We start from the raw sequence: 12,054 nt of genomic DNA, 5'->3' as shown, positions 1-12,054 counted from the left end.
CTACCCCTAGGTGTAGTAGTAATGAAGTCCTATAGCCTGTGGCTTTTGTTTAAATGTTGTCGGAGTAACAGTGGCTTGATGATTGTTAGATCCGTTAGTCAGTTAATTCCACCAATGTAGACAAGTGGGCTGTACATTAGCCGTTGTGTCATAGCCGAACTTGCACTAACCCAGCAAGCCGAGAATCCCGTGCAGTTGCTTTTCCTCTTCAGCATCTTCAATATTGGTTTTCTTCAGCACACGGAACATGAAGATGGTTTGTGCAAAAACCTTAGAGACAAACAGTGGGCGACAGTAACGGAGACAGAACACTGGCATGTCAAGTCATTGGGTCGTTTGTAGTGGGATGATTGGCATTTGGAGCAATGAGGTTAAACTAGGTAGTGGCAAGATTAATTTATGTAGTGGAGGAGTAAGAACTTATAGTGGTGAAGGTACAAATTTTATAAGTCTTCTAGTAGTGCGCTAATGTGTAGTGGTGAATTAGGGGCTTGATGTGGTCTTGTAGCGGTGAGGGTAGCATTATTAGTGCTCAGATTAATGCATATCGCACAGGAGAGAGTAAACACTTGTAGTAGTAAAGCGAGCAATTGATGTGTTTTTTGATTGTGAATTGATTCGTACTGGTACGATCAGGTCTTGTAATTAACATGCTGCAGTAATGAGGCATGGTTAGGAATTTAGCACTTGAGACCTGACTCATCTTCGTACGTAACGGACCTTACGCCAGTGAACGCAATTGCATCTGGTACATGTCCAAACACACATGACACTTCTCACAGCCTACGATTTGAAGGGTGGAGTGGAAAGGGGTTGACACATGTAGGGAATGTACAGTAAGGACGTGGCGAGATCGAGCACACGCAACATTCGTCCAATTCAAGCTCTGCGTATCCCTTGCTCCAGGGCAGGTGTGTCGACTGATAGTGATGACGGACACACATACATGCTAGAACGTGTGTTTGCAAGTTTAAGAAACTCTGTATATATATATATATATATATATATATATATATAAAACATATTTTTTATTAATGATTATAGCATTAATAGTTTGTAAATTAATTTTCTAAAAATGTTTGGGTGCATGTATTTTGATGGGACTGTATATTGCGCATCTACATGTGTGTATCCTGCAGTCTTTTCTGTCCATCTACGTAAGTATCGTGAAGCCAGAGTGTACTCACACCCAGATTCAAATGGAAACGTTTCTTGAGCTCTGCCTTGAATCCGGGCGACCGTGCGTGCAAGTTGCATCTGATTTTTTTTAAAACACAAGTTGCGTTCACATTGCGATCTAAGATGAATCTGAACCTTGTAGTAATGTTGAGTTATTGTGGTAGTGTGGGCAGCACGGTGGCTCAGTGGTTATCACTTCTGCCTTCCAACCATGACCTTGCCTGTGTGGAGTTTGTATGTTCTCCCCATGTTTGCGTGGGTTTCCTCCGGGCGCTCCGGTTTCCTCCCACACTCCAAAAACATACTGGTAGGTTAATTGGCTGCTGTTAAATTGACCTTAGTCTTTGTGTGTGTGTGTGTGTATGTTAGGGAATTTAGACTGTAAGCTCTATTGTGCAGGGACTGATGTGAGTGAGTTCTCTGTACAGCGCTGCGGAATTAGTGGCGCTATATAAATAGATGATGGTAGTTGGGAGTTCAGCTCTTGTAATGAACACCTGTAGTTGTGGTGGGCTTAGCATGTGTACTGATGACGTTAGCATTTGTAGTGTAATGGTCAGGTTAGGGTTTGTAATGGAGACGTTGGCACTCGCAGTGATGGCTTCATACCTTAAGTGGTGGTATCACAAAAACACTCTGAAAAAGGGAGAGAAGAATGGAAATAAGCCAACTGGTGGCCTTGTCCTTCGTCATGGACAGACTGATGAGCACCATGTAATAACCAGAAAAGCCGCTGATCGTAAACAGAAAAATCCAGCACAAGAAGGTGAAGCACCGCGGCATACGGCAGCATCTTTTATGAGTCACGGGAACTGGAAAACTGGTGGTTAAACTGGAGACAAAAAATGTAAAATCACCGGGAGGGAAAGTCAGGTAAGAGAACGAAACGATGGAGCATGTTATAAAAACCAATAACCAGTCGATTGATTGACACTCGAGATACCTGCTGGGGAGAGGCGAGCCTGAAACGTTCAGACCGTGCAGTCGCTCCTTCAGGTCGTACAGAATATTAGAAGCTTGGATGTAATTGATAGGCTTGGAAACGTAGCTCAGATCCACAGAGGCAACTTGATATTGCAGCTTTTGCAAGGCTTTGTAAAGATAATGTAAAAAGATACACCGTTGTGCTGTGATCACTGCAATAAAAACATAAATAAATGAATAACCGTGCTTTGGGATTGTGCTTTAGTTGTGTGTTTCGAGCACGTACGTACCAGTCACCCGGTTGCTTTTTGGTCTTTCTCCTTGCACGCAGATATAGGACTCTACCAAATAAGACAACGTTTCTATATGATCAAGGACTAAATCGCCAGCTGGAGATGGCAGATCCTCTGCGCTCTCACCCAGGACCTGGACTATATACTTCTGCAGGAAGTCCACAATATCTTTTACATCCTGCAGAGCATCAAGAACATGTTCACCATTGACTTCATCAAGATATATTAATAATAGCATCATGGCTGCCTAAACCTGTGTGGTGGGAAATTGGGGCATCCTGAGAGAACCTACCTTTTGGAAATGGTTAAAGACTGCAGTGTTCTTACTCTTTTCATGTATACTCTGCTAAAGTGTACCAGTCATCTCTACGTTGTGGAGGCAAATATTTTTGGGTTGAACCAATATTTCATTAGGAACTGGTAACAGTAAACAGCCGAATCCCCTCCCATTTCTTTCGGACAGTATCCTATTGAGTTAAGATACAACTGAGCTTGCAGTCTGTTAAGCTGCTGTGACCTCACTGATTCTGCCTCTATATATGAATCCATCAAGACACATAATGCATTTCTGCAGATCAATTCTGCCATTCGCTCCCTGTCTGCTCATTTTTAGAAGCACTTCCCTCCTCACATAGCTACCTGCTTCAAAAGTTAGAATAGTCTGGTTGGGAGTGAGTTCCGTCGGTGTGGAGCAGCGCAAGAGAAGTTTTCTGAGAGTGAGTACTAAACAGAAAGGAGCAGAGGCATAGTGGATAAAACCATACCAGAAGCTCGCTTGGGGAGTAAGGTTCCAAGGAGATAATAGTGTTGGTGTGTCTGACCTCTCGAGAAGACAAGCAATGGCTGGGGACAGTTCATGGTGGTGGATAAAGGTAGACCTCCAGGGCTTCCATACACTCGGGGCAGGTTTGTCATGAATTAGAATTGATACGGCACATAATCCTTAATTACTTACCGTACTCATGCTTGAATGGTTTATATTTGGACGAACAAACAGCACTTCTACTTGCAGTCCAGCAGAGTTCCGATTGTGATTTCTAAGTACACCAATTATTTAGTCCAGATAATAAATTGATTTATTTGCATTCTGTGTGTGTGTTTGTGTGTGTGTGTGTGTTTTTTGCATTTGGAATTTGGCCCTTTCTCCCATATGAACATCTCTTACCCTGAGCAGCTGCTGCGCCGCAGCCTCCTTGGAAGGCATCTTCGGAGCCAGAGACACGCGCAGTTTGTTTAGCGTTGGGGTCACCTGATTCAGGTGTACCTGGATGAGCTGGAACATCTGTACGATCAGGAGGTTCACCGGGACCAAAATCACAGTGGACTGAGCGCTGATCTTAATCTGGGTGAAAGTGATGAGGAACTCCCCTATAAACGAGAAAGAACGTGCTTAGGACCATATATTACTAAGTTACTTCCCCCTAACTCTGCCACGGTCTTAACAGCAGAAATTCTATAAAAGACAAAGAGAAGGTGGAATAGATATTTTTCCTCTTAGAAGTGTTCTCCTTTGCACTCTGTATTTGGTAATGTTCTATCGCTATTTTTCCTCCTATTTCTGCCTTTGTTTCTGCTAATGCCTAAGAAAATAAAGGACAATTATATACATGTAACAGAAAAAAATACTTTTGCAAAAAATAAAAAACGGCAAAAAATAAATAAACTTTTTTTATACACTACAGTGCAAAATTGTATAGTTGTTCAATCAGACATGATAAATCTAATTTGTGTAAATTCTATTTTTGCTGGATTTTTTATTCAAGTTGAGTCCCTCCTTATGTGAGCATCGCCCTATTGAAGATGTATATATACCTCATACAAGAGTACAATGCTAGAGACGGGAAGGTATCACATTTGTGTTACAGAAATGCCCAGTCGCTGCTTATAGACAGGACCACCTGGTCCTATGAATGTGGGGACTAACCTGATGTTCGGAGATTAGGGAGTCGATGAGGATGGCAATGCTGATGTCAAGGGTGAGAGGGACTACTCTAAAAGCGTGGAGCGTCAGCTCATGTGTGAGACTTGTGTGCCACAATCAAATATCTGCAACTACTAAATATGTGTTGGAGAACTTCAATAAAGGGGTGAACGTATATTTAGAGATGGTCTGGTATTTATTATTGTAACAACTGTATTGTGAAGTGCACCTGACATCTGTGTCCCTAACAACTACCATGTTTCCAACTTGTCTTTGCCCCTTTTTATCCTCTAATCCACAAAGTCCATAGGTAGGAGAGAGACTGAGCCATCCTAGAGGAACCCTGAGCGAGAGGTAGATGCAGGAGAGCACTGTACAACCTGCACACACCAGTGCCAAACGGCCTATGAATGTATTCTACAAGGAATTAAAGATTGTCATGGATGTTTGATGCGGACCGACTTGAGTGACCCAACGCATTTCTTTTCTACCTTAGCAGAAGTACAGATATATATAAATATGAAAGTGAGAAGCCTACTACTCTTGCAGTTCTGCCATCCTAGCCCCTGTCTTCTTGGCCATACCTGCGAACGTTTATACATGCCAAATCGGGATAAATTAAGCACCACCCCAAAACCATCTAAACTCCACCCCGATCTGAACACTTTTGCCAAAGCCCCGCCCATTTGTGTACACTCCACTTGTTTCAAGGTCCGCGATTCGGGGCTGTCCCAGCATGGAACACATTTTACCCCAGGAGAGGAAATGGCTTACAGCCACGAAGAATGGGTTCTGGCTCCACTTGGGTTTCTACTGCTGCCTTCCTTTGAAATAATACACTGTATGTGTAAATATGTCAGGGGGTTCCATGTCCAAGTCCTCCTTGGTGAAACATTGGTTACCGAGATGTGAGAGCTGGCTCCTTAGGGCTATTCCTGCGTACCTGTCTGGGAGTCTTCATCCGAATGGTCATTCCAGAACATGATATTAATGACCAGGTTGCAGAAAAGCAGAGACAATGAGCAACAGATCCGCTGCACTCGGGTAAACGGGCTCCAGGGGCAACGGGTCCACACGGAAAGCCACAGGTGGTCTTTGAGAAATTTCTCTACTGTGCCTGAGAAAAGCAGATACCTGGGAAAAGTACAGAATGAAGATCACTTGATGACGAGACACAGATCAGATCACAAGACACCAGCAAAGTTTATAAAAATGTCCTCATGAGTCACACATGTGGAAAAGGAGAGTTTACTTTATTAAGTTGCTTAAATTAATTGATTACAATCTCCTGGGTTAAACTAACATTTTAAATCCTTGCTGTAAAGTAACCCCAAAATTAACCCTAAACCTAATGTTCTACCAAGCCAAAATCCAATCTGATTTGGCCAAGTGGTATGTGACACAGATAATGCGATATTTGCCCTACTAGTGTCCTAGTAATGAAGAGGAAAGGAATTGCTGGAATGAACTATAATTTGTAACAGTTGCTGTCAAACTAAGAAAGAACAATGCATTTTATTGATATTTTATCAATGTAATGTACAATTTGGGGGCATAGCTGTCCTCTATAAAATAGTGATATAAAGAGAGATTGACTTGAGAGGAGAGTGTGACGGAAAACACAGATATATGATTCAGTATCGCCTCTTCCCGTCACAGCTTCTATTACATCACTCCGTACCTCAGAGACATTAAGTTGGCTTTAGAGGCGGAAGGGAAGATCCGGTCCAGTTGAGAATCGGCAAAGTCCGCAGCCAGCCAGGAGTCGCAGAGGAAATACCACGTCTTCTGAGCGCTCAGGTCAGTCACAGTGACGCGGTGCACATACCTGTCAGAAAAGAGACACGCTGGATGTCATTTACCAAGCACCAAACGGGCGCCTTGCTGTGCAAAATCACATTTGTTCCTGCCACGAACTTCGATTGGTGCAAGTGTGCCTAGACTCCCACTTGGTTCATAACTTTATGGGGTAAGAGAAGATTTGTGGAGGAGCAGCAGTTTGCACAGGGAGAGGATTGGGCGGAGGGAAGACGTTCCTAGCAAAGGACTAAGTAGACACCCAGTTGTGTCTCTGTTTGCGGAGCAGGGCAAAACCAAGATTTCAGTTTGTGGAGCAAGATTATTAAAATGAGCTAAAAGGGTAAGAGGGCACTTTCTTAGAGGCATAACTTGCCCTGCACAAGGGCACACAGTAATTTCCGCTCTACAAAACAACTGGAATTTGTGTGCTGCTATAGAGGTGGCAGAGATAGGGCTGTGTCCTGTAATTTTAATGGGATCCCTTTGGCGTCTCTGTTGCGTTTTGGTGGTGAAGTGCATTTATAGACGCACTCCAAGCAATGTAATAAGACACTTCACACACATATTACACCTTTAATAAGCACATGATTAATAAAAGACATAAACCAAGCCAGGGCCAACAAGAGAGCCGGTGGCGGTGGTAGATTATGGTTAAGGTGGAGGAGCGACAACCTGTGAACCAAGGAGGATCACATCTATTTCTTCCCTGGCAAAGGACAGTATAAAAAGCCCTCAAAGGTGCGAGAGATCTGGTCTCGTACTCGTAATGACGCGTTTCGCACCTTCCAATTGCACCTGTGGGAAAATGCAATTTCTAGACGCATTTCAACCAATATAATAAAAATATTTAAAACCACAAAAGGTGATATGTAGTTGTGTCCCAAAATAATGTGTCACAGGAACTCCGATCCCCAACCATTACCCCTTTGTTACATCACAGATATAGAAAGACTAGACCCGCTGACGTGCATGCTGATGGATGACAATCGACACAAAACAAAGCATGCTATATAAAGTAGGAAGGAAAGACGGACAGGAGGATTTGCATACCTGCTAACTGTACTGGTTTACCCAAGTTCAGATTTCCAGCGGTCACCAAGTGTAGGGCCTGACAAATGGCTGTGGTCTCGATTTGAAATTGGAGTGGCACAGTGGTTCAGGCATTGCATGGGTTGATCGGGTCACGACATAATTTGTCCCGATTTTCCCATTGGGAGACAACAGTGATGGTCGAAAATGATCCAATGACCATCATCAGCCTTTGGGACTGATCCTTTTCTGACCACACCAACGGGCCCCAATTCCACTCTGATTTAGTAAACCACACGTCAGAGTCAGACAGTAATCCTGATGCTCAGGATCACAGCCTGTCTCCAGAATGCACTTCCTGCTACACAGGAATATTTAGATACACATTTGCATATGGTGCAATGTGTCTTTCCATATTGCATCAATTTTTGCATTTTAGAATAAAAAGCAATTTTATGGACCATCTGTGTCATGAGCTCACCACCACCTTTTTCTCAGCACTTACCAGGAGGGGCTGCTCCCAGCGTTACTGTGCCACAACCTCAGGCTGTGCAGCTCCCCTAGATTCCGTGTTTTCAAGAGGAAGACGTCAACGGAACCTCTGCAGAACACTTGCTTCCCACAATCTGTCAGGAGATGCGGGTCACTCTGTCCTTCTGATCCGTACAGGGTCAGCACCACCTGGCAGGACAGACATGTAGAGTACAGCAGTAAGTTCCTGAGCAACCAACCGTGATGGAACTCCAGAATTTGGTGGCCCTAGTGGACGGATATTTATTTCATGTTCTTTTGGAAAGCCAGCAACATTTGGAGGGAAACTGTGAGCGATGGTTTAAGATGTTGTTAAAGTGTATCTGTTACCTAAACACCGTGTAGGCAGCCGTTACAGTGTAGGAAAATATTCTTCAGTCCTGAGAAGATGCTGAAAGTTTTCAATATATATTTCTGAATGCTATTAGCAACACTTTTATGTAACAACTATTTTAGATTTGATGGAGTTTAATGGCTTTATCCACTGCAGAGATGATGCTTACATTACTGTAACATGCATTGGAGGTGTGGTGTACATTGTAATCACCTGAGATGTAGTTCCAGACCCCATACGATGACCGGTGCACACTTTGACCATATATCTGGTGTGAAAAGCAGGGTCATTATCTGTAAGAATGGCCACCCGAACCTGAGGACAGAGAGCAAAAAATCTAGAATCAATATAATTACTTTCACTTGATATCTGCCAAATACTACAGATCTAAATGTAGTTCTAGGTGGGGTTCTGGACTTTCCACAGTAGTCAAGCCAACTGGATCACGCTACCCTGTACACTTTTCATCTCCTTGCTGTATCCATTTATTGATTAGCAGTAGCTGACGGTAATAAGTGTTAATAGTGGATCTTCTCGCTATACAGTTGATGGAAACAAGAGGAGAGGCTTCATTCGAAATGCTGTCGCCACTTTTAAAGGGCGGCCAATAAACAAAATTCACCTTGTCTCATTGATAGGACAACCCTGCATCTAATGTCCCCCTCTCTCTTTCAACGATCACACTCGTTCCCGTCAGAATCTTCTGCCGGGTCTATCCTAAAGCACTGTTGTGCAGCTTACCTTCTTTATATCCTCTTTGTCTTTCCTCGATGCCCATGTTACCACAACCAGGAAGAATCCCACCAATGCCCCGAGTAGCGCCAAACCCACTGGGTTTTTTGCTGCATTGGCAAAGAGCATGAGAGTGTCGCTGAGATCCACCACATGTGGCATGACCAGGAACGTACTGGCAAAGAAGGTCAGGTGGTTGCACAGACAGTGGGTCTGGGACGATGTACTGCGGGCACCAACCTGTAGACACACAAAATTAAAAGCTAAATGCCGTATAAGCGCATGCAGTTATCTCCACTCTGCAATAGGACTAAAGCTGGGTACACACTACAGGATTTTTATAACCAATTATAGTGCCAATTACACTGTATACGACTGCTGGGTCTGATATCACATTAGTGTGTGTGCTTCCACCATGTTTTATCGTACTAAAGCACATCGTACTGCTTTGATTTGATTTTATAAGCTGACTAAAAACCACGATCAATGATCGAACGATGCCGGGGAAATCTGGAAGTGTGTACTCACTGACAACCAGCGTAGGCAGATATCTGTAGACTGTACAGAGTCACAATCTTTTCAGCAGATGGTTATGGGAGATGAAGATCACAGATCTGAAGGTAAATTGTGTAGGTGTGTACACATGAATCAGCATGATCATCGGGACTTTCAATCGCTGGTAAAATCGTTACAGAAATTGCACCCGTAGTAATTTTCTGTAGTGTGTGCCCAGTTTAACTAAATGGAGTCCCAATGTCCTCTAACTCTCATGGATAAGTAAACCTATAACTGATTCTGTGTTCTCGTAGAAAAGCTGAAAAGATATTATGGAATGGGTGGATATAAAGTGTTTAAAGGTTGGGCTTTTGCTTTAACGTTAATACTTTTGCAAAGTGCGTCTCTTCACACTGCACATACCCCCAAGACGCACTTGTGCAAAGTGCCACCAAAAATGATGCCCTTCATGTCCTTCTCATATCTCTTCGTATTGTCATGTTATGTATGTGGTGTTAATATTTTAATGTTGTCTTAGAAGTATGCCCCATACTTCAGGCACCGACCGTGATTGCTCACTTACATGGCAGCCGTGGTCGCTCCATATCCTCAGATCATCATCCCAGTACACGCACTGTGTGGCGAACATGTCGGTGGTGAGAGCCAAGGAGGTCCTCTCCGACCAGACACTTCCGTTACCCGCAGTCACATTGACATAGTAAACACCCGCGCCATTAATTAGCTGATCCGGTGGCAGCACCCAGGTGTATAGAGCATCTAGCGGTAGAAACAAGACATTACTGTGTAACAAGAAATAGAACACATAATAAGTCTCCCATTATATAGAAATAGAGAAGAGCGTTGGATGGCCAAACTACGTTCATGAATGATGGGAGGTCATTTCACTACATGAGATGCCTACATGTGGCGTGATAAACACTGAGCGTATCTGCCGATCTTGTGGGTATCCTCCATAGAATCACTCTCTGGTCTGGTGTAAAAGCTGATTACTAGTGATGACCACTGTGTATTATGCTATAATGGGTGTATACAATCAGGAACAACTGTAAAAATGTATTTTATATACAGTGGACAATAATAACCAGAGTTACGGGCATACTGAAACAAGCACACATTGCTATTGCTTGCCTTGATGGACCAGGCTTTGAGGGAGAAGAGTTACTAAAAAATAATGAAAAGTATACCTAATCCTAATCATGAGATGTTGAGATATTTGACTGACCTTTTTTTTCCGTCAGTAGATTTACAGACAGAACATCTGATGCGTATTGTAAAACTGTTTCCCACCTAAATCTAATCAAATACCTGATAAGTTTCTGTTCTGAGGTTTATTGTTCTTTTTTTGACACATTTTAGGTTTTTTATTCATAATTATCCCGGCAAGAAGAGCCCACTGATTAGGGATTGGATATTGAGAAGAACTAAGATGCATTTTGGGAGTTGTAATGCGGGCGGTATATTTACTAAACTGTGGGTTTGAAAAAGTGGAGATGTTGCCTATAGCAACCAATCAGATTCTAGTTGTTATTTTGTAGAATGTACTAAATGATAACTAGAATCTGATTGGTTGCTATAGGCAACATCTCCACTTTTTCAAACCCGCAGTTTAGTAAATATACCCCCTGATGTTAAAGGTTCTAGAATAAGAACTGTTGGATTAATTTGAGATTTTTAGGCATGTCTCTTGTACCTTCCATACTTACTACGCAAAATGTGCACAAACCACCAGCTAAAAAAACGGTCTCTGGGTATAAAAATATTATCGCCATCGGTAGAAATCTGTCCGTCTTAAATTAGTGACACCACATCGATTTTTTTTTTTTTTTTTTTTTTTTTTTTTTCTTTTCCCCTTTAAATATCAAGTTAAATACCTTTTAAGCATGCATCTGATATTCATCTTTCGTAGCTTTCCCACAAATAATTTTCAAAATGTCTCTGACATCAAAATTGTCTGCCAGATAGAGACACAGTCAGCCTGCTACACAGACACAGACTCGCAGCTCACAGTGTGTCATGTGATGCCAGAGGGAAGAGAAGAATGATGTCACATTGCAGACAGAGCTCAAAAGCCTCTATGCACTACACCATGGGCCATGTGACTGTGGTTGCCATGGTAGTCCAGATTCATAAATCATGAATAGCAGCCTCTTTTAGTAGGGGATTGCTGCTTTATAATAATCATAAATGGTATTTTAATAAATATGTGACCTGTGGTGACTATAGGTCAGAGGCCTGTGGACAGATACGGGACGATAGATTATAAATGAGAAAGAGGTCAACAGTTGGTCACGTTGTTGATTGTGCAATATACGTATTGGATATAGACACCTCCGCCCCCCCCCCCCCCCTTCTTATATTTCACTGATATCAATAAACCTGGACCCCAATCCTTACTGTCTGGGAGGGAGAAGTTTTGCAGATAGAAACTGCTGTTGGGTTTTTCCTGGAACCCGAGATACAGGACAAGCTGTACGGGGATTTCGGGTTCCACGCTTATCACCAAGGAATGGTTTGACGACGTCACATTTACAGCTAAGATCATGTGCTCGTCTTTCACCAAGTTTGTCTTCGACTGGTTTGACGATGAGCTCTGATTTTTCTTCAACAAGATCTAGAAATAAAATAAACCACTGAGAGATGTCATTATGTGGGCACAGTACATCCACAATTCCCTGGCACGTTAGGAAAGTATTAAAGGTCCTGGTATGGTGGACCGTATTACACTCCCTGCAGCAATAAGTATTCAATACACTTTCTTTACTGTGCATTTATCAGATATTACTATTTTGAGGTTT

General features: G+C 42.7%; 1 protein-coding gene across 1 annotated transcript in view; it reads right to left on the bottom strand.

Annotated features, from left to right (window-relative positions):
• Nucleotides 1-12,054, bottom strand: part of LOC142103390 (polycystin-1-like protein 3) — a 43,574-nt gene that overhangs the window by 10,690 nt on the left and 20,830 nt on the right. Inside the window, exons 11-22 of the mRNA XM_075187454.1 lie at nucleotides 11,654-11,870; nucleotides 9,822-10,015; nucleotides 8,753-8,983; nucleotides 8,225-8,326; nucleotides 7,652-7,827; nucleotides 5,999-6,145; nucleotides 5,261-5,451; nucleotides 3,562-3,764; nucleotides 2,394-2,574; nucleotides 2,123-2,315; nucleotides 1,789-2,011; nucleotides 171-270 (exon numbers count right to left, since the gene is read on the bottom strand). Coding sequence (XP_075043555.1) covers nucleotides 171-270; nucleotides 1,789-2,011; nucleotides 2,123-2,315; nucleotides 2,394-2,574; nucleotides 3,562-3,764; nucleotides 5,261-5,451; nucleotides 5,999-6,145; nucleotides 7,652-7,827; nucleotides 8,225-8,326; nucleotides 8,753-8,983; nucleotides 9,822-10,015; nucleotides 11,654-11,870 — 2,158 coding nt within the window. The remainder of the gene's footprint in view (nucleotides 1-170; nucleotides 271-1,788; nucleotides 2,012-2,122; nucleotides 2,316-2,393; nucleotides 2,575-3,561; nucleotides 3,765-5,260; nucleotides 5,452-5,998; nucleotides 6,146-7,651; nucleotides 7,828-8,224; nucleotides 8,327-8,752; nucleotides 8,984-9,821; nucleotides 10,016-11,653; nucleotides 11,871-12,054) is intronic.

Source organism: Mixophyes fleayi, chromosome 10 (genome assembly GCF_038048845.1).
Source record: "Mixophyes fleayi isolate aMixFle1 chromosome 10, aMixFle1.hap1, whole genome shotgun sequence".
In the NCBI taxonomy this organism is placed as follows: domain Eukaryota; kingdom Metazoa; phylum Chordata; class Amphibia; order Anura; family Limnodynastidae; genus Mixophyes; species Mixophyes fleayi.
This window is presented reverse-complemented; position numbering and strand designations above follow the sequence as displayed.